Consider the following 22988-nt stretch of genomic DNA (forward strand, 5'->3'; position numbering starts at 1 on the left):
TTTAAAGAATTTATGGAGTAGTACCTTTTTAAAAAAGCAAAGTGAATTTAAATTCCCATGAGAATTTGAGTAAAATGATGATAAAATCAAGAAGAAAAAAAATGCTTTCTATTTAATGAGACAGGAAGAAAGGAATCAGAATGATTCTCACAGATACTATGTTTTTTAATTAAAAAGATTTTGGGGGGAGTCTTGTATTGCAACTAAGTGTTGATTTAAAATAACATATTTAAGACATTTTCTTGTCACTGTAGAGTACCACGAAAAGATATACAATGAAGGCAAAAACAGAGTGATAGGAATTGTCTAGTTGGGGGATATAAAACCTGTATTCTACATCGGTTTGTTTGGCAGTGTAGTGAGGGCAGGGAATCCTGTGTACTTATTGACAGCATCTTAGAAGCTGTTAATAAACAGAAGCTTTTGTGGTGATCATGGTTGTGTTGGAGTGGGAAGATTGTTTGGATTTTTTTTTTTTGTATTTTATTCCATCAGTCTATATTTAGGGTTTGTCCAAATCAATTTTCGGGCGAAGTCATTTACATATCATTTCTTTCACCTTGGCAGAAATCTGTTCTTCCCCACGGTTTTCCACCTTGGCAGTCTGAGTCAATGATGATTTATGGGGCTAACAATGTAGAAGACTTTCCATTCTACAAGCCGGCCTGAAAGCCTGCTAATCTCGCAGCTCTGATCTCAGAGCTTTCTGAGGTCATTCCCCTCAGGGTGAAGGCAGAAACACGTGCTCTCAGGTGTTTTCAAAATCTCCCTCAACTGTGCTCTTAGTGGCTCGGCATTCCACCGAGGGTCACCTGGCACACTTTCACCCCCAGTAAATATTTGTGCTCTCTCCGTGCTTGGCCTGGTTTTCTTGGTACCCAGGGAGGCGGGCGGGGGGGGGGCGATGCGGGGGGGGGCACAGGTAGGCAGCTTTCCTAAGGGATCCTCCCCACTGGCCAGGACTTGAGTGACTGGCCTGGGTGAGACACGCCGTGCCCCCCACCCCCACCCCGCCCCCCCAGCTGCTCTTCCAAAATCAAAAGAGGCTTTGTTTGTGACTCCTCTGAAGGCCTGAGGTCTAGATCTTAAGAAAATCCCCCCTGCCTTGCTGTTGTCACCAAAACTGGATCAACTAAAATAATCACGAGATCTTGAACTATGAGCTGTACTCTCTCAGCTGAGACATATGTGAGCTATTTATTCATCTTAGAAGTAGTTACTGGAAGAAAGGTTAAAATGCCAGCTCGTGATTGACATCATCCCTGAAAACAAAGGATTGATTTCCTTCTCTTAGAGAGTAGAAGACTCTGGAAATTTTGGGAACAGCACATGAGATGTGTGACATGGCATCGCCTTCCAGAAGTAGTTTACAGTGTCACTTCAGACTAAGTGGAAACACAGATACGATAGATTTAAGTGGGGTAAATGGAGTTTAATAGAAATACATAAAAAAGCGCCACTTGCAACCAAGTAAGTGGCTACGCTCCCCTCACTGTTACCCATTCGGCTGCGGGAGAGGGTCACGTGCGATCATAAGCCACCTCTGATTCAGGTCGGTGTCTGGAAACCCTGTCACGTTACAGAGGGCATTTGGTCATAGATTCTTGAGCCAAGGCCCTGTGGAGTCCTGGGGCTGTGATTTTCAGGAGCATTGCCAGTGTAGGGGTTTGAACCTTCAGCTCCATTGATAGGGACGACGAGTTTGTTTTGGCTAAGATCTGCCATGCTAAGTAGATAAGCTTTGAGACTCAAGGAAGTCTCTAGTTTTGTTGAAGGAAGTGGTGTGGCAGGCTTCAAGACATTTAAATACATTCCACTTTCTTTCCTGCCCCGTGGTGTTGAGGTTCACAGCGGCATAGTTGTACTCAGGTTCATCAGTGAGTGATTCCCTATCTGGTATTATATTTGTATGACTGTTTAGCTCGTTGGTAAGGCTCTTTAAGACCCTTGTAATGCCTCGTTTATTACTTTAAAATAATTCATCTTCTCCTTACCTTTTTAGTCCATCAGTTATAAAATATTTATTAAGTATCTTTGTGTTAGAAACTGTAGGGTACCTCTTTTTCCCTTACACCTGGCAATTTTTTTTGCACTAATATTAACTCGAATGTTTTTTTCCTTCTTTTATCCTTGTTTTCACTCGATTAATTTTATTTGTAAATATATACTTTAACAGGCCTTCAGCATTGGACATAGTGAGGGCAGCAATCAAAGACAATTAAGAATTAATTTCTAAGATTAATCAGACTGGGAAAAATATGTCCTCTAATTTCGTTAGCTGGTTTTAAAAAATTAATTTTCTCTTCAGTTCTCTATCCTTTCGTGGGGGGCCACACACCAGAGGTTGAGAGGTTTCTCTTGTGTGTGTATGTGTGCCAGTGGAACTCTTGCTGAACAAAATAAAGAATTTAACGGTAGAAAGATTAATTAAGCTGAAAGGCATGCATGTCAGGGGGAGAGAGAGAGAGAGAGGAGACGACAGAATGAGGGCCTTGTCACCTGCATGGAACGGCAAGTCCCAAGAGATCACGCGTCATCCTTCTGCAGGGATATTGCCATTAAAGTTGCATTTTGAGCATGACACAGGATGGAAAGCTCTGATGACAAAGCCAGCATCTCAGTTGAGCAATAACCAGTTTCGGGACGAGACCGCAAACTCAGCAGTGAGCTCTAGCAGCACAGGCCCTGTCCGGGCAGGGAGTGCCAGAGCCTCTCACCCGCACCAAGCCGGAGGCCTCTGCAGCCTCCTGCCATTACCTAACCCTAGGTGTTACCCGCGTCGTAATTAAATTGTCCTTTTGTTGTGCTTGTGCACATCAATATCAAGCTCTGCCTCTTTTTTTTTTTTTTTTCTTTTTTAGGGGAGGGGAGACGTGTGAGCAGAGAACAAAATAGCAATTTGGGAGCTCCTAAATTTAGAGTATACCAGTTAGAGTCTAAGTGACCTCTAACCTTGAGGCGAAACTCAGTTATTCACCAGGTATGCACTGAGCACTTCAGGGGCCACCCGGGATCTAGGTGCTGGGAAGGCCAGTGCCCAGGCCATCCGGCCGCAGAGCCATGTGTGGGCACCTGTGTCCCTACCTGCAGCCTGGTGGGCAGAGACTGGTAATAACCAAGTGAGCAGATACTGTGAGGGGCGGTAATGAAATCGGGAGAAGAGAATGACAGCTGCCTGGGTGGTCGCGCTGTTTTTCCTCTGCATCGTAGCTTCTCACATTTTCCAGAATGCCCGGTTTTGGTTAGTTTGGAAGTTGTGGCAGACATGAGGATAGTGGTCAGAAAACTTGCTTTAAAAAAATCCTTTGTAACATCCTTCCTGTAGAAAGCTATAAATGATTGTGCTTAGAAGGGTAAATGGTCAATAATCTTAGAGCAAAAAGAAAAGATACTTCCTAGAGAAAAATATTTCCACTCATTAAACACGTCAACGGATTGTCTCATGTAGACAATATTGGAACCTAGGAGCATCCACATCTGTGGAGTAGCCTCAGAATGAATGAATTATTCTGCCCTGCGGCAGCCTAGATAGAGAAAGGGTTGGACTTGTGGCTCTACTATTGACATGACATAAGCTTTGTCACTGGCCAGATAGAGTTGTGTTAAGTTATGTGACCTCCAACATTTGAACTCTCATTTTTCTTTCTTTTTTTTTCCCCCCAAGTTGAGATTTATTATAGCAACCCGTGGAACTGAAGCTTGTCTGCTGTTACTGTTTTGAAACTATAAGATAAATACCGAGTGGGAGGGGTGAGTGTAAACACACGCAGAGCAGGGCATTTACGCGATGCCGTCCAGGCGCACTTCCCAAACTTCCTAACCCCACACCCCTGAGAAAGCGCTATTGTGTCCTGAGTTTCTGAGGTCACCACAGCCATGAGTTCCTGTGCTGCTCTGGGCGGCGAGGGGGAGCCCTTGGGCCATATCGTGGTCTAATGTCGCTGCCAAAGACCACAGCAGCACGCCAGGTGCTAAAGGGCAGGGAGGCCTCCGTTGGGTGGGATGAGCTGATAGAGATCACGACATCTGATCATTTGCAGTTGCAGGTGGCAGAACTAGAAAACACACCTGGGCGTGTCGTACTGCAGAGTGCATGCCCTCAATTACGTTGGTGTCTTACCCTGACTCGAGTAAACCAAGGCGGCCTAACCAGGAGGAAAAAAATCCTGTCTTTGTCAAATGTGCAACTTACATCCATCTGAGGGTCTCCCTCCCACCCCCAATGAATGATTCCGCATTTACTTCAAGTTGTTCAAAATCCCTGTTTCAGACAGGTCCCCGACATCTAACACCTCCTCCCCCCACCTGCCAGCGTCAGTCCTGTCTGCCTGAGGTGTTTGTCGTCTTGAGCGTGCGTCTTCCAATACTGTACTGATGTGTTTCGTTTACCACCTCTCTGCGCGTGCTGGAGTATCAACTCTACAGGAGTGGGGAGTCTCAGGTGTTTGCCTCCTTGGCGTGTCTCAGGTGCCTAGAGCAGTGCCTGAGACACAGTAGGTGCTCGGTGCACATTTGCTGACTGACGTGATGGGCGAGGGAAGCGGACACCGGGGCCCTCCCGGGGCTGAAGGGAGCCTCCGCGTGGTCCTGCGTGGTCTTCGCGATCCTGTCTTGGCTCAGTTGGTGGCAGCGGTTTCTTCTGACTTGTCAGTGCTTCGAGATAAGTTGTCTGTAGGGCACCGGGCCCCACCTTTATGCATTAGTAGAACGGAATTGGCCGGGCGGCTCTCACCTTCATCACTCCTTTGAGATGAGCGTCTAACTGCCAGACTTTCTTACATGCTTTTCCGAAGGTCGGAGTTGAGCCCTGGGTCCTGTTTCACAGAGAGGTCTGTGCCCCTGGGAATGGCTTAGTGAAGCTCCCTACACGCCACTCATCGACACAGCCAAGGTCCTTCCCGTGGTGGGCTTTTCCTTCCTAATTGCCACTCTGGTTCTCAGCATTTAACATGCCGCAGGTCCACGTGCCACTGTGGTTTGACTTGGCCTTAATCCTTTGTTAATTGCCTCTTGTGCCCTCGGAGCAGATTATCCTTTGCTTTCAGCGTCCGCTCCATTGCTATTGGCTTCCTTTGTTTCAGTCATGATGTGAGAAAAGTAATCAAGAAATTACACCCGAGGCCGATTTATTTCCATTCGATTTACTCCTGTTTTAGCAGTCCTATACGTTAAAAGATGAGAGATGGCCGTTGCTCAGCACGCATGTTCCATGGGCAGTTCGGCCAGTGATATTTTGCCGTAGCTATCACAGAGCTCGAGATTTACCCTGCCTGCTGCACCCCCCCATGCCCCACATGCCTGACCTGCCCCTCGGCCATCCCGGTACCCTGTAACGCAGTTAACTTGTTGCAGACCTACTGTGTGACTGGACTGTCATGTACAAAAGTGACCAGGACGTGGTTCTGTTCAGAAGGAGCTTCCAGATCAGTTGCAGAACTGGATACGTGCATGAACAATTGCTGTACTGATAGGCTTCTGCCAACAGGAGTGGGATGTGGGGATTAGGAAGTCTTCTCAGGCAGTCGAGCTAGTCATTAAGGTTGAGGGAAGGCCATGTGCAGGCAAGGCGTGGGCAAGGCATTTCTGGCAGAGGAACAAGCATGGCATGTCAGAGAACTGCTTCGTCCTCCTTGGCTGAATAAATGCGTAAGGCATATGGAAGGCGACATCGGAGGGGCAGGTAGGGGCCAGAGCCGGACACACTGTGTCTGCCACAATAGTCTGGAGTTGATCTTTGACGTTACAAGAATGAACTAAGAGTAGGTGATTCCCACGTGCGTGGCTTGGATGACGGAGTTAATATTTGGCTGCATTAACAAGACATGGAATACAGGAGATTGGAGCTTGTGGCAAAATTCAGCCATGAGGTGCTTAATTACTGAGCTTGGGGTGGCCATAAGGTTCCTTTATTTGTTTGCCAGTGCTCAAGCCTGAGGTCTTCAAAATTATAGACTATAGGATATGTGGAGTGTAAGACTAAGTGGCAGTTTGTAAGTGGCATTTGGCTGGAACACAGAATAGTCCCCACACATACCATTTCTTATATTTAGGTCACCTGTGTCCGAGTCGGGTTTTGTGTTTGTTCAGTTATAAGGTAGGCTGCAAGCAGGCATGCTTCCTGAAGTTTTAGGCTGCCCTTTCAGTATAGTTACTGAATATTATTCCTGCAGAACAGGGACATGCACGTTCATCTTGCTTGGGGTAATTGAAAACATTCACCCCTGCACCCTCCCCCTGCCCCATGACCTAGTGAGAGAGACATCTTATCTCACTTTGTGGCGACACCTGCTACGTCCACAAGTGGCTTATATTTGATGTAATTTTGATTGCTGTTTAGCAGTATCTCAATCCATGTCAGCTGCACAAAAACTTGAGAATAATTACAATGAATGTTTTCTCAATCATCTGCTTTTATTAAGGGCCGTTTAAGAATTTGTTTGATGTGGGAAAATTCACATCTATGTTGAGGCTTTATTTTGAAAGGAAGCCTTTTCAGGGTTTGGGAAAAAATCAGTAACACACTACAAAAACATGAAAAATGACACTGAGAATTTATGCAGTTGGAATAAAAATTCATAATGGTGCATCATGAGTTAGTGATTATTTAATCACTGAGATATTTACCTTCTTTTTAGAAAATTATCAGGATGACATTGATCAACAAAATTCAATTAAGTTTCAAGTGTACAATTCAACAGTATGTCATACACGTATTGCATTGTGGGTTCACCATGCATAGATACCCTTCCGTCACCGAATACTTGACCCCTTTGATCCCCATCTACTTTCTCCCTCCCTTAGTGATCCACTTTGTCATATGAACTCCCTTTCTAGTTTATAAGTGATTATCAACAGTCTAATCAGGGTTTCTTTAATTGTTTTGTTTTTTTCTCCCAAAGTTAGTCCTCAAATGTTAACATTTCTTGTGTCCTTTCGATCTGAATATTAAGTTTCTCACACAAGGGTATATCAATTCCATAGGTCAGTTTAAAGCTTTGCCTTTACTTAATCACGATTTTAGTGTTTGACATCAGGTAATGTTATTCTGTGAGTGTATTTGAGCTTATAATTCAGGACAGTCTAGGGAATAGCATTGTGGAAAAGCGAAGAAAACCAAACAAGTTTAAGAAAATGAAATCGATGTGGAAAATATGTTCTGTATCTAGTTGATAATTATCAGGTAGGAGATATAAACAGAGATTTCTGTGTTTTGGCAAACAGAGCAAGGCAGTGTTCCAAGTGGGTGACCCTGGACGAAGCTGCCATGTCACAGTGATGGGGTGGAAGCCAGGAAACCAGGAAATAGTTACTGAGGGTTCATTCTGTGCACGGTGCTCTGGAAAATGCAGGCTAGGCTAGTTAGCTAAGGCACACGGAGTGACCTTTAAGTGACTCGCAGCCAATTTAAGAGAATTAAGAGTCGCTCACTTGAAACAGGGCAAATAATGCACGAAGGCACATGAGTCAGTGCCAGAGGAGTCGTCTAAACAGTCATGACCGTAGGAATGCAGTGTGGAGAGGCTGGTTAGTACAGGGTGGTTTGGTTTGTTCTGGGAAGAGGAAGAGGACGTGCTGCCCACCTGGAGCTTAGAAGGACCTAGAATTTCCATAGGCGTGAGAGGAGAAAACACGAAGACTCACCAATAAGTGAGCATGCACCAGGGGTAAGTGGGCTGAAAGCTTCGAAGGTAGTAGGTTGGCATATTTGGGGAACCAGACAGATGCGGCTGTTACTGCTGGATTCTGCCCTTAGGTCTAATAGAAATTCTTAAGCTTAGGGCAACAGCAAGCAAGGATCCTGTGTTCTGTTTAAGTGTAGTAGAGGCCTGACCATCATAGTTCTTATGGCAAAGGTGCATTTTAGTCTGTATAAATTCTCTTAATTGATCCTGTGTGCTCTCGCCCGATGATTCTTGAACCCTTCCTTTAGGGTTGAAGGGATAAGGAGAAACCCGTTCATCCATAAAACAAACTCCTATAGTAGCATAAACCTTAATGCTCAAACACACACACCCCTATGAGGTGAGGTGTAGTTTGGATAGGTACAATGCCTATTAATAAATAGAACTCATCCTAGGATTTCTTTAGAAGTCCTTGCGTATTTAGTCTCATTGAACACAATAACTTAAGGGAGTATATTTAAAAAAAAATCTGGACACAAGGACGACTCTCCAGTGTGCATTCAGCTTTTGAGATGTGGTAGAAGCGGTGTTTGCTCTCGGTTGACCTCAGGAATAGGTCAGCTAAGATTTTTAATGCTGATGAAAGCTTCATTTTTTTCTATAACCACTCTTTCTTCTTGATAATCTGTAGGTCCAGGAAATCCAAATATGAGTGCCTACCATATATTTATCTACATAACTGGGGGAAAAAAAGCATGCTCTACAACTCATCTTCTCATTAGTGTTGGGGTGGGCCATTATCATAAACGGGGCCTCTTCCTATTCTAGTTTTTTCTCCTTGTGATTATACAGTGAACCGTTATTGTTTTTGCCTTTTTTTTAAAGTTCAATTTTAAAAAGTCTTGTGATGATATAGTACAGAGTTCAGCATAATGAGTAGGTCAAGTGTCTCGTGGTTTGCATGTTTCATAGCCTCGAAGATAAAAGTAAAAAAAAAAAAATATTATTTTGCAGATTATTTTTCTGAGAGTTGAGAGGACACTTGGTTTCCCTGAGGAATTCTAGGATTTCACAGGCGGTTCTTTGTGTTTTTGAGAGCCATCTGAATGTGGTTGGCAGGGTGGCCTGAGGAGGGAACATATTTTAAATGCAATTTAGTACAGCTCCATAATCCCTTACCTACAGTTTGAAAAATCAGAAAGCACTGGAAACTCGAAAGCATTTTTGTAGGTTTGTACAAAACTTATTTGATGGCAAAACGTGACCTGAACAAACTTGAGAGTATTTCTGGTGTTACTAGAACACTTAATAGAACTATTCATACATATTGACGCACACATATGAACATTCGATTATGGGAGCTGCCCCCACCCCCTACTGGGAATGTCATGAAATAATTGGAATAGTTAGAATCTTTCTAAGATGAGAAAAAGGAGTCCCGTAACACATTTGGCCCCTAAGGCTTCTGAGAGGGGTGTTAGCTTTCTGGGGCTGCAGTAATAAAGTACCACAATCCACAGGGCTGGAAACTTGGAAATTTACAGTCTCCGTACTAGAGGCTGGAAGTCTGAACTCAGGGTGTCACTGAGGGCTCTGGGTAAACTCCTTCCTTGCCTCTTCTCCCTTCTGGTGGTTGCCCACGGTCCTTAGGCTCCCTTGGCTTGTAGAGGTGTCCGTCAAGTCACACGGCCACCTTCTCCCTCTGTGTCCTTATATCATCTTCCCGTGTGCATAACTGTCTCTGTGCCCAAATTTCCCCTCTGATCAGGACACGGTCACACTGGATTAGGGCCCGCCCTAATGACCCGATTTTAACTTGGTTACCTCTGTAAAGGGCCTGTTTCCTAACAAGGTCACAGTCTGAGGCTCTGGCGTTAGGGCTGCAACGTGTCTTTTTGGCGGGACATGATTTAGCCCTTATCACAGGGAACAGTTCAAGACGCGCTATTCTGTTCTTTGTGTTCAGACCAGCGCCAAGTTCAAGACCTTCGCCTCGTGACTTTCCTGGTGTCGTGTCACTCGCGGGGCTGTCTGGCAGCTCTGTCACTCGTGGGGCTGCCTCTTCAGACTTTAGAAGTGGTCACATGTCACGCCAACGCCACGTAAGGGAGGAATCCCTTCCCGCAGAACCTGCCTGTGAGAAGACAGCTTCTTGCAGAGAGAACTGGACTGGGTTTGGGGTTAGGGCCTGAGACACTTCTGGCACCAAGGCCACTCCCACCCCTGAGAAGTCTAGAATGTTCCTAAGTATGTCAGAAGAAGGATTGTACAGAAAGTGCTTAGGACAGTGCTTGGCACACGGTAAACACTCCAGGGCAGAGAGGTCGGTATTTCCATGTGCATAGGAAATGTTTAGCGGCGTGCATAACAGCCCTTCGATTCCCTCTTCTCTCCACCCCTTACCCTGTCTGCCCCCCAAAATTGGCCCCGTGAGGCTGCTCTCAGCACGACGGTGGTGGTTCAGTAATCTGCATGGCGTCTCCCTCCGCTAGACCTTTGTTCCTGACCACGCGGCACACGGGGGTCTCGGCACTGTCCACCTCTGCGATGCCAGGGGCCACCGATTGCCTCCATGTGCTGTCTTTAGTTCCAGCAACCCGGAGAGTACAGCGACCGCGAAAGTCGAGCACGGGCTGGGCTCTGGGAACGGACGACTCTTCCAGAGTTAATTAAACGCGGCTTTTCCTCTCTGTTTCGTTAATAAAGGCTGAATTCCCCGGGCAGTTCCCTGCCTTAGAATTTGCCCTCTTTTCCAGTTCAGCGCAGTTCGGTGTTGATTCTCCTTTGGCATCAAGTTCAAAGTCCCTCCGCTTGACCAGTGGTATTCCTTTTCAGTCAGAAAGGGCACAGGTGGAAGTAGCCAAGGAATCGACTTCAGTGTTATGGAAGGGTGATGACTTTGGAAGTCTGTTGGTGACTTCAGTGAAATTCTGCGTTTGTGTTCCTGTTCTTCAGGCTACTGACTTTATAAATGAGGGGTAGAGGGAGATAACTCATAAACAGTGAGATACAGTTAAGCAGTTAGGAGTGCATCTTTGCATTTTTGTTTTACGAAGTTCAAGTCGGGTTGACTTTTCTTTGCTGACCGTGAAGGGAGTGGGCGAGCAGGCGTCAGCATCCTGCCAGAGTCGAGTCGGAGCAAACCGGCAGACTGCGCTGACTGGATCTGGGAGTTTTCGCCGTGAGTCCTCTAGAACTGAACTCATGACAGGCTGTTATTATGACAGGGTACTTGTAACTGTTCTCTCACTAGAAAATAGTGTTTTCTTACACAGGCAAGAACTGACTTGCCTTTGCTCTCTTCCTTCCGCTCACTGCATTGAAATACACAACAACAAAAACCATAGCGCTGACAGATAAGTTATAATTACAGGTAGGCCTTGTGGGTTGCCCTTCCTACGCCCCCAGCAAACATGGGCAGTGTCAGGTGGCCAGGGTAAGCGCACCAGGAGAGACAAAGTCCTAGGCATCCAGTGGTGATAAAGCCACACCCTCCTCCCTCCCTCTCAGGGGTTATTGGATATGAGGGTGGAAATACTAAATTGAATGAGCTCTTTGTGCTGGATCCTGGAGAACAGAGGAAAAGATGGGATTTCGATAGTTCCCAAAGTGGGGTGCTCAGACGAACAAATTGTTACAAATGCAAATGATCAGGTTCTACCTCAGATCTGAATTGGGGCCTAGCATTCTGTGTTTTCAGGTGATGCCCATGCCCACCACAGTCTGAGACCCTCTGCTCCAGAAATTCCTAAGCTCCAGGCCCAGCCATCATGGCGATGCCGCGTGATTGGAACCTACAACAGGGCCCTCTTCTTAATGCACATGCAGCAGAGAGGGTGTATGCAGGTATTCTGAAATGTTCCAGTTAATCGTGACTTTGGGCAGATGCCATCAGGGTACACATACTGCCAAGTGAGAGGTATCCGGAAAAATAGGAGTAGGCTGCTTTGAGAAGGTGCCATCTTGAGACAGGATCAGGGCACTGATGGGGAATATTAGAATGTTTCATGATTAATCTCATGAACTGCATAATTTTTCATAGGATTAGTATTCTCTGTGACACAAGACTTCTTATGTGATGACTGTGCATGTGCCCAGTGTAGATTGCTTTCTCTAGCTGGATAGTTAATAGATTAAGCAAATTCCCTTTCTATTTCTGCTAGAATATAAAATATTACTTAAATAGTAGAGTAGGATTGCATGGTTTTGAAAGCACTTTTCAGCATTTAGGTCCCATCATCATATAAGATCTATAGGACTCTATAAGACTCAAACCTCTGGTCAACCAGCCCAGGATTCTCTTGTCAGCGGGAGCCAGAGGGAAAATACTGGAGATGATACGAGGGCCATATATATTGCCCTCTAACTTGATAGCCATTTCTGTATCTGTTGTTAACATGTTTACCTGTCCATACAATTTCTGCTTATACTGCCTCTTGGAATTCCTGTCTATTTTCCTTCTTTGGAGTTCTAGAAATTCATTATTCTTTGTGTGAAACAATTTACATAAACATTTACCAACTGATGACACTTCCGCAGGCAGGAATTAGTTCTGTGAAGCATTTGGTAAGTGAATATACGAATACTTTAGCCCCTGCAACACAATAGCCCCTGCCACTATGACCCAACATCAGACCCCCGCGTGACCAGATGCAGGTGGCAAGGGACAAGGAGAGAGTTGGTCCTGACTAGGGATTTCAAGACAGTAGTGAACGAGAAGGCTTCAGGATGAGGGCAAACTGCTCGTTGCTCCAAACAACAGGAGCATAACTAAAGTATCCAAAAGTGTGGTTTTTTCAGCAGTTTTATAGACTATGCCTAAACTGTAAAGTTTTAATGCTTCTTTTACCTGCTTAAGACCAGCATAAGAATACGTTTGTCTATAAATTGACCTGTTGCTTTGTTATATTCGTCGAAGGATCGTACACATTCAGGAATGACTAACTCGTTGTCAGTATGGGTGACAACGAGTCACCCATATATCATACTCTGATATATTTCAGAGTATGCTTCATAACTTTCAGTGTGGAATACCATTCAGGCTGGAATGTACATGCATATTCTTTCAAAGATCTTCTTTAGTCATGCATTTAAGGCAGTTTTCTGGGTATAACAAATATTGGAAGCTCTTTTGGATTCGTTATTGTGGTATAGGCTAGTCGAGAAATTACAGGGTTCAGTGCCTGATCGAAGAGCGTATTATAGTCGAAGCATGTGTAGCTATTATTGGTATTTTCATAATTTTTTGTATTTATAAAAGTAGAACTTGCTCACCAATAAACATAATTCACTAAATTGTCATTTAGAGAGAACAACTATTAACTTTAGCTGTGTTTTTCTCAGTACTTTCATACATATATATATATATATAATTAGTCACATTTTAGATCTCCTTATTTCCTAATTTTTATACTACGATTTTCTAAAACTATTCTTTGAAAACATTTTAATGTTTTATAAATTTTTATGCCATGGTTTTCTCCCATTAAAACTATTCTTTGAAAACATGATTTTAATGTTTTATAAATACTCTAGCCCATGATTATGCCGTAATTTATTTAATCATTTGTCTATTAGACTAGAAGGTTGCTTCTAATTTTTTCTTATTATGTATGATACTGTAATGAGTATTTGTTGCAATAAATATTTCCAGCATCTCTGATTATTTCCTTGGGAATAATTTTTAGAAATAGGTTCGTTGAATCAAAGGCATCATCTCTTTGGATGTTTTTGATACCTCCTGCCATATTGCTTTCCAGAAAATCTGTAATAATTTCTTTCCAGTGGCAGAATATGCAAATGTCTGCCTATCTTTAGAAAGTGTTAACTTCTTTGTGTCTTTGACAGTTTGTTAGATAAAAGTTTCAGTCTCGATATGGTTGCATATATTCAAGTGTTTTTATTTCTTTTCTCACATTATTTGGGTAATTTTTTTCCCCCTTATTTTGTGTTTCGCATTATTCCTTTATCAGTAATTCATGTCTAACACTGACTATAATAGCGAAAGTGGAAAAGAATGAGGAAACCTACAAAACAGGTTTTCCAATGAAACTTTCTCTTCGGTGAGCTAAGTCTCAGTGTGTCAAATACCTCAGGTAGTCAAAATAAATTTGATGCGTGGTGCCGTGTGACATGCTACATTCGCCCTCTGCTCTTTGCAAACTGGAATCAAAGACATGAGTGACCCTTATACAGGCTGCCCCAATAGAGTATTGAGCAACTTCATTTTACAGTAAAAAATTACTGCTTTCTTCAGGTTGTGGTTGCTCCCTAAGGAGGAAAAATGGTTGAAAATGAAGACCTTTCTCATTGTTCTTCTGTGTATTGGAAGGGCGCCTTCCTAGCTGGTGGTCAAGGCCGTGTCATTCCAACCTGGCTGCAATCTGAATGGAGTCCACCTTGACCCCTGTGCCCACTGCAGGCAACTCTGCTTTCCTCCCCTCACCCCTCCTCACTGCCTTGCCTCCTTTAAAAACGTGGATCTCAGCAAAGACGAGTCTGATAAAAACGGGTAAATAATCATTGCAAAAGGCCTGGCCTTTACAGAGTCTTGTTTGTCACAGAACCTCAGTGAGTCAGATCGAAAGGGTCACGCATCACCCCATGAATGATGTATCAGGCTTAACTGTCCTTGGTCAGTGTGTCCCAGGAGGGTGAGCAGTGGGCAAATCCAGAAAGTCTCATTTTCACCTCTCGCTGAGAAATGACCTCATCTGTGCTGTTTTTTTTTTTTTTTTTTTTTGCTTAACGTCGATGAAGGTGGAATGAGACGAGTCTCTGAATTCTTTAAACCTAGTTGAGGTCAGTGCAAGTCTGTAGTCCCACACGCTATTAGAGGCAACTGGAGAGAGACCCAGAGAGGGGAAACAATTTTCAGCTCTGAGCTCCGTGTTGAGAATGAATAAGATTTTTGACCAAGGTCTCTTGGTGAGTTCTCACGAGAGAGCAAGTCCTTATGTATTCTTGTCGAGCATCTAGGCATGTTAGGATTCCTTAAGATTTCATTCCAGGTGACAGGACATGTCTTCTGGCCACTGATTTCCTGTCCCTTCTGGTGTGTCTCATGGAACCAAGATTAGGTGATGTCACCCTTCAATTTGTTTTTTTCCCCTCCAAAGTAATCTTTTGTGTGCAGGTGAGGTATCCTGTTTGTGAGTGAACAGATCGAATCTCCCAAGTATTTTTTTTTCCCCCCTGGACTTTACATACTCAGAACTACAGAGGAACCTAAGTTCCTTCAGGATATGCTTTGTGTCCCTCCAACATAGATATAGAGATTTGGAAGCCGATTCTAACTTTGAGAGTTCTAGTATAAATAACACAATCATTAGGATTCTCTCATAACAGCCCATTAGCACTGGATAGGCTCATCAGACATATATACAAATGTAACATCACAGACATGGAGCGCCCCTTGTGTGGGGGCCTGATTCATCTCGAGAGTTCTCTAAAAGGACTTTAGTTATAAAGGCGAGGCCATAGCAGTGCCTGGGAATTCACAGTCTCGGGACGAATCGTAAGGACTGCTTTGTCTGTGGGTGCATCCTGCTCTTCTGTGGGTGATGTTGCTAGTCCAGTAAGGGACCAAAACCCCAGCACCATTTCATAGTGGTCATCCACTTTCCTTTTGATCGTCACCACCGCCGTTTAGACCTTTCTCACTCTTTGGTGCAGAAATCTTCCATCTGGTCTCCCTGCCCATTGCTTCTTCTCTTTGTAATGAGTCCGATCGTGAGTTTTCCCTACTTCAGTAATCCCGTGATGACGATGATAGTGGTGGCGGCTATCAGGAGCTAACAGTTATTGTGTGCTCACTATGTGTAATTTTAGACACTATTGTAATTTTAATCTTCCTAACAGCTTCCTTAGAAAGGAAGGACTGCCGTCATCCCATCACATGGAGGGTGAAACTGAGGCACGAAGAGGCAACAGGAGTTTTGCAAAGTCATACGACTACAGAGGGAGCTGGGATTGGGTTCTGGCGGTGACGGCCAGCTCTCTAGTGGCGCACGAGCCCCTTGTGGTGTGAGCTGGGGCTCCCTCTCCAGCTTACCTTTTCCTCCCAAGTCCTCCGCCCTGCCGCCGGACTTTTCCTTATGCTCTTCCCTCTGGAAAACTCTCACCTGCTCTTGGTCCTCCCATCTCAGCCTCAGAGACGCCTCTTGGGCAGGGATGCCCGGATGGACCAGTGCATAGGACTCACTTGAAATGCTTGATAAATGAGGATTCCCAGGCCTCGGGTGACTCCGGCGTGCATGAGCTCAGGAACCACCGCTGCGTCCCCGGGTACACACGTGGTTCACGCCGTCGTGGTTATCGCCTTACTCTTCCGTGCCCCGTTCAGATGAGGGCAGAGACAGTGTCTTTTATTTCCCACACTTGTCTTCTTGCCTGGAATTACGGGAGGCACTCAGTCAATAGGACGTTGTTCGAACCCTGATATCAGCTTCTTGTGTCCTTTTAAAGGCTGAAAAGAATGTGACAAACGGCTTCACTATGCAGGGAAAACGAAAGGTTTGCAAAATAGGATTTTTCTTCTGATCCGCAACACATCCGAGCTTCTTGGAGAGTAATGATCCTGCCAGCCCTAGGACAGTAACTAGTTGCCAAGAGTGACTTTGGGTGAGCGTCGTCGTGAATGAGGCTTCCCGTTTGGTCAGCTCCGTCTGCATCCGCAGGGTCCTTTCATACAGTGTGGACCGTGAAGAAGCAGGAAACCCTAAGTGCGCGTGCTGTGCTGGACGGCCGGCCCCCCGTTTGTACTATGAGGTCATCAGTGTCAAATCAAGTCACCAAACACAGCAGAAGTAGGGGGTTAGAAGGAGCAAGAGACACCCTCAAAAGTCTCACAAGTCGAGGGGAGAACAGAACCCCAATGACAGAGGCTGCCATCTGTGGAGCACTTGTGCCGTGTGTTTGGGGCCGAGCCGGGTACTAACACGAGCATGTCATTGTCTCTGGTCCTGAGTTAGGAGCTGTCATTCCCACTGCATTCGTGAGCAGTTTGCAGAGTGGCTAGGTGCCTGTCTGAGAGTTGGCGAAGCTGAGGTTTGAGACTCCAGTGGAAATGGTCCAGGGCATCAAACGGAGAAGCACCAGCAGAGAGGGGCGAGGTGGTCTTCATCTTGCGGCTTCCCTCTGTGCCCACCCCCCCGCCTGTGGTGTTTATCACAGAAGTGTTGTGCATTCATGGGTAACAACAAAGTCTGCCCGCAGTGTTCAAGGGGGGGTAGCATGGAAACCAGAGCCCTCTCACCCCTGTACTTGTACCCTGTCTCTGTAACTGCCCCTGAGCTACTTAGCTACTGTGTGTCTTTCCTATATTTCCTGGTGGTCTAGGAGGAGGGAGGTAAGTTGCAAACAACTAACCACTGACTCAGGACTTCGTGTGCTGAAGGTCTGAGAGGTACCGCTTCAGAGGGAGCTTGTGTGGAGTCAGTCATGCAACAGGTCCCTGGGAACTGAAGTCTACTCTCACCACTTCTGCAGAGTACATGTGCAGAAATTAAGGCTGTCAGGGCTTGAAACAATGTGCAGGCGTTTGAGGTTTGCTGTCCCTTAGCCTTGGCAACCCCTCCTCCCTCCTGCCACACAGGAGGCTGTTGCTTAGCTGATACATTTTTGATACCTAGGAGGTAAGTTGGTTAGAAGCAGGTAGCATGTATAGGAAAATATCAGCCCAGTGATGCTCAAGAGTGGTCTCTCACTCTCAAACTGTGGGCTCCCCCTCTGTGTCCTGCTGAAGAAAACTTCTTGGTGGAGATTAGAGTCTTACTCTGTCTTGCTTTTCTATATTTTTAGGAAGTCGATCTGTGTTTACTTAGGATGGGTTGGGCTGTTCTTATGAATGATGAGAAACGAGTTTGAATTGTTCTCAGATGCAAAATATTCTGACTAAAAGGGATCATCCAGTCCAGTGGCTCTAAAATGTTTTTTTAAAGTTACAGAATCCAGTCCGAAAAAAATTTTTTTAACAAGGAAGCCTGATATATAAAGCAGATTAAGGCGGAATGGCAGGTAGCCTGCAGTCATCCTGAGATAGTTACGCAGAAGGAAGGCTCTGCAAAAACCACTGATTCAGCCCAACCCCTTTATTGTGAAGATAAAAATTAAGGTTCAGCATGCCTGGACAGTGACTTGTCCAGGCTCCTACAGCCAGTTGCTTGGAATGTTGAGAAGATAAGCTCTCCAGGTGTGGCCTCCCCCCAAGGCAGACACTCAGCTCAGGCATCTCTTTCCTCCTCTTAGGACAACAAAGATAAAAATTAAGTCATAATAACAGATTTCTAGCAGCAACTCCTGCCCCTAGACTTCCCTTCCGGCGGCGCTGTCAGTGGTCAGTGGTGTGGTATCTCAGCGAGGCCGTCAGCGTGCGCCGGTAGAGCCGGTGTCCGGAGCAGGCATTCCGGTAACCAGCCCTCCCTTCCCATCTCCCCTACTCCGTGTTTAACCTGCAGCACGCGCTCGATTTCTCTGTCTCGTTTTCTCATCTGAAAAAACATGCCACCTTGATAAGCTTGCGGCGCGGATCAAATGCGATGCTGCATGTAAGGGTCTTGCGTGAGCCCGGCGCGGCCTGGATGCTGCAGGGTGACCAGGTGCTGGCCTTGTGGTCGTGGTGCCGCCGGTGCTAATCATCGAGGTGGTGTTGGTTGCTGTCCAGGCTGCTCTGGCATCTCCCTGCTCATTTTCTGATTCCCAGGGCCCCGTCCCGTAGCTCAGCTCTATGCTCCAGCATTTACCTCGCCGAAATGGACAAATGTCGTCATCCTCGCTCAGCTGGGCTAAAAGGAGGGCCATTCAAAAGCGTCCGTGTGTGACCTTTGTTGGTTTGACCCCTTTCCCCAGCTCACTGGCACTTGTGTCTTGCGCCTAGCCGAGCCCTTGGACTGCAGTCCACACTCAGGATACATTCGTTGATGTGCATGGTACAGCTGTTTAACATCAGGACACAGGGGGAGGCGGGGAACTTGACACCAGTCTGGGCAGCTGTGCTCCAGGCCAGCATCGTTAAACTTACACCTGGCCGTCCCTTCACCAGCCCATCCCACGGCTCGTACTCCTCTCCCCTTGGGCTTGCACTCTACGCCTTCTAACCAGCCTACCCTGTGCTCTGCGCTCCCTCCCCTAGAACTTCTGTACCCCATTGTCCTTTCACCTGCTCCCACACCGCGGTCTCTCGAACCTTCACACTGAATTCTCTCTCTCCCAGGAAGTCGCTGGGTTGGTCTTTCATGTAGACACCCTAGTACCTGCCTCTACCTGGGTGAGCAGGTGTGCCTCTCTTGTTCCATCTGGGAGATGCTGCCCCGAACTCAGAGACCTCGTTCTCACCCGCCAACCGCACGTGTCACTTTTTTTTGCGACCTATTTAGGGGATGCAGACTGAGATGAACGAATGATGAGTAGGAGAACGTGGGTGTCCTTTTAGAGTGAGCGGGTGGCTCTCTCTTGCAGCCGCGTGGTAGGCGGCAGGCATGCTTGCCCGGGGTCACGAAAGCACAGCTAGCAGGCAGCAGAGCGCGCGGAGTCCTCTGTGCCGCGGGCCTGTGTGTGCGTGTGCCGGGCATGCGCCTCCCTGGCGTGCCGGGAACCTGCTCTTGCGATAACAGAGATAACAGGCCGTAAGCCTTTTTTTAGCAATAGCTTGGTGGCTGGAAATAGAAAATTAGTTTCTATAGCTTAAAAAAGAAAACCTCCACCACCACCACCACCAAAACTCTTTAAATACCATCTGGAACACTGGTTCTCAGAGGGTGATTCCTGGATCAAGGGTATCAGCGTCACTGGGAATTTGACAGAAATGGAAATTCTAGGGTCCCACCCCAAACTTACTAGATCTTTGGGGTTGGGGCCCAGCAGTCTGTGTTTTAGGTCCCCTGCCCCCGCCCTGCCACAATTCTGATATGCTGAAGTCTGAGGACCACTGACCTAGCAATTGACTCCTACTTTGTCACTGGGTCCATGGCTCTGATGAGGAAGGTGCTGTTGGGGTCTTCTGACCTACATTAGGTCTGGCTCTTGATTCATCTTTATTCTAAGGCTGAAGGTGTCCAGAAAAGGTGTTGAAACCCAGTGTTGAAAATGAAAGTTAGAATAGACTATAACTGAGGCTCCCATTAAGATGTATTTTGTGGGTAATAAACACCCCCCCCCACACACACAACCACACACACCCAACAATATTTTCACTAACTTTCGAATTCTGTTTTTTGCCTATTGAGTATAGTCTTGTTAGTACCAAACTTTTGATTTTATCATACCTTTCTCCTGAATAATCTCATGGCATATTTATTGAGGTCTCAAATAAAGATCAATATATAGTCTTAAACATTTAACGATGCTCTGTAATCTTTGGAAATGTCCTAGAAGTTGCAAAATAATGTTAAGAGTCATGGTATAGTCACTAAAGGATAATTCTCAAACTGGATAGAAATAAATGATTGGCTATAGTTAGGTGAGCGAAAATTTGGGGATTGAATACACAAGAACGCTTCTTTGATTTTCAGGGTCTCAAATGTGAAATGGAAGAACCTGGATCCCAAATTCTAATAGTGATAGTTTGACTAGATGTGAGTTATCTCAGGTTACCAATACTAGCACATGTGAGTAGGCTTATCATACTCTATTACAGAGTTCACATTAATCCTTTAGATACACTTTTTGCTGAAAGTTTTCAGTTTCTCAAGGAAATAATAGGAACCCCAGGATTTGTAGTCAGGAAACTCGAAATTTAATCTAGACTGGGTTTTTTGTTTGTTTGTTTACATATGTAAGATGATAGTTGTTGCTTTATGAATAATGTCTATTAACCATGACTAAAAGAAAAATATTTTTACCTACATAGTGGAAATCAGAAAATAAATGAGACAAACTAAATTTTCTAGCTGGATTTTCTAAATCTGAACATACATTATTTAATAATTTTTCTTGGAATCCGTTTAGGTAAAAAATTCTGGTAGATTCTTTGAATTACTAATAGGGAAGATTGTCTTTAAAGCTAGAATAAGAGTTTTATGATATTTTTGCATTTAAGTAAACATTGTTTCTGGTTGATAGAAAGTTTTCAGTATATTTATTTAGTAGGCACGTCGAAAATGTTACTGCTTCATTTGTGGAATTTACATAAGCTGGGTTATTAACTGAAGTTTGCATTTTCAGTTAAGTTTTGGCTAATTTCTTTTTTGTAATTTTTAAGTGAAAAATATAGTGCTATTAAATCTGGAATATTTTCTTACAGTGATCCATACGTGAAACTTTCATTGTACGTAGCGGATGAGAATAGAGAACTTGCTTTGGTACAGACAAAAACAATTAAAAAGGTAGGTGTCCATCCTTAATAAAATTTTGTTTAAGTCATAACTTAATCCAATTAAATTATATATTCAGGTTCTGTAGAAGTGTATATTTTAAGTTTAAGATGGCAGTATTTTTATTTTAAGCATCTCCCAGTATTAAATCTATAAATTCAAAAAAAAAATTAACTTTTCATTATTAACCCAAGATATTGGGTCTGGCTTTTGGTTAAATGATTGTGAAAACAATATTCTTAAAATGAACATTCTTAAAAGTAGCATTTTTTCCCCCTGCAAAGCAAAACAAGAATTTGTTGGCTTGTTATTTTTTGGAAAGAAATTTAAAATAATATGCATTTAATGAAGCAGAGTAGCTTGGGGGGGGGTTGGCACAAACGGAGTGGTTTCCCTTGAAACAGGTATTTCCAAAGGAAGCAAAATACTTGTGTAGCTACATGAAGACACATAAAAAATTAATAATAAAACTATGTTTACGTGTGTGTATGTTTTACTTTTTAAAATTTTTCCTACACGCTTTCATTAAAGATGTTTCCATACTTATGTATATAATACTCAGTCCGTATTTGGGGCATATGTTGAAGATGCCTGTTTTCCTTCAAACGTGTTGTTCTTATCTGTGCTTCAGTGTTATTTAGAGACTACTATTTTTTTCTCATCACCTTTGGGTGTTGAGATAATACTGTGTGATAAACACTTTCTGGAGACCATGATGGCTTTAAAAAAATAAAATAAAATAAAAAGGTAGCTCTCCTGTTACTGTGCAGACGACTTGGCTCTGTGACCAGATCATTTTGCGTAAGGAACGGCAGTTGCAGTGTGTCCTCTACCTGGCGTTAAAAATCTGTTTTGCAAACAGGAGCCAGTGTTTTGATTAGTGGGGAGGATGCCTGTGAGGGACGGAGGCCATTGTTTGCTGCGTTAGGCGCTGTCACTGGTTCAGTTATCAGTGGAGGGGGAGGCTGGGGACCTGGTGCCTGCGGAACGCGGAGGACAAGAGCCAAGGACCAGCGGCACTGAAGTCGGTGATTTGGGGTTATTGAAATATTTTTTCTTTGGAGAGGAGGCCGCCCTCCTTCTCCTCCTCCCCACGGAAGAGGGTGCAGCTCTGCCGGCGCGGCAGCCAGCCTCCTGGTTAGTATTTCCATGCAGCACTTGCTGGGGTTTCAGAACTGCTTTCATGCTCCTGCCCTCCCCTCCCCTCCCCGCATGGCTGCATGCCTGGTCCTTCCTGAGTTTCATGGTCTCACGCTGTCATCTTCCCTTACCTGTCCTCTGCTTCCTCCCCTCTGCAATCCTATGAAGCTGGTTCCCACACTGCTGCAGCCCGCGGCAGGCCTGGGCCTGCCCTCCCTCCCTCCCTCTGACTGCCTGGCGCCTCTCTCCCTTCCTCCCTTCTCTGTTTCTCTTCTCCCCTTTCCCCTCATCCCCCTCCAGGCTCCATTCACAGCTAAAAGTATGAAACCCGTTATTTAGGACTGCATTCACTGTTGAGTTGTGGGTGGGGAAAGTGCTGGGTTTTTAAAAAAAAAAAAAATGCCAGTTCAATGTTGTAGGAATTCTGTGTTTTTTATTTTTTATGGCACGTTGTGTTAATTTTTTTTTTGTTTGCGTCTTCCTGCACTAGTATAGTAAAGGAAATAAAATAGGTTGAGAAAGGCAAATATTCTGATGATAAAATATCTATAGCCATTGATGAGGTTGTGATTTTTTGGACTCAAATTTTTACATATTTTTTGAGAGATATTTAAGAGTATTATGCATGTCCAAATGCATACGTTTATATGTATTCTTTCATAGAGCTGTTTCTTCTTAATTTCGAAAGCCATTTGGCAGTCCACCTATTGTCTATGCTGAGGACAAAGTATCATTTCCATGTCCTTATGCGATAGATATGGATGGATGGATGAATGGACAGAAAGATCGAAGAATAGGGAGATGAATATTTTTAAACCTGGTTATTTAAAAAAAAAAATCACTTCTGGTTTATAACTGGCAGGTTTTTTTCCTTGTTATATAATCTGATCATTATTAATCTTGTTCTTATAAAATG

The 22988-nt window shown here is 44.6% G+C and overlaps 1 protein-coding gene across 9 annotated transcripts in view; it reads left to right on the forward strand.

The window, feature by feature from the left end:
* Window positions 1–22988, forward strand: part of NEDD4L (NEDD4 like E3 ubiquitin protein ligase) — a 297333-nt gene that overhangs the window by 134979 nt on the left and 139366 nt on the right. For 6 of the 9 annotated variants that reach the window (XM_016129127.2, XM_016129128.2, XM_016129129.2 and 3 more), the window contains one exon: window positions 20863–20944. In XM_016129127.2, the coding sequence (XP_015984613.2) occupies window positions 20863–20944 (82 nt within the window). Of the gene's footprint in view, window positions 1–1042; window positions 7665–20862; window positions 20945–21059; window positions 22070–22988 lie in introns of those variants that run through there. The other 3 variants (XM_036230087.1, XM_036230086.1, XM_036230089.1) reach the window with 3 other exon arrangements.

The sequence above is a fragment of the Rousettus aegyptiacus genome, unplaced genomic scaffold, assembly GCF_014176215.1.
Source record: "Rousettus aegyptiacus isolate mRouAeg1 unplaced genomic scaffold, mRouAeg1.p scaffold_m13_p_12, whole genome shotgun sequence".
Taxonomy (NCBI): Eukaryota; Metazoa; Chordata; class Mammalia; order Chiroptera; family Pteropodidae; genus Rousettus; species Rousettus aegyptiacus.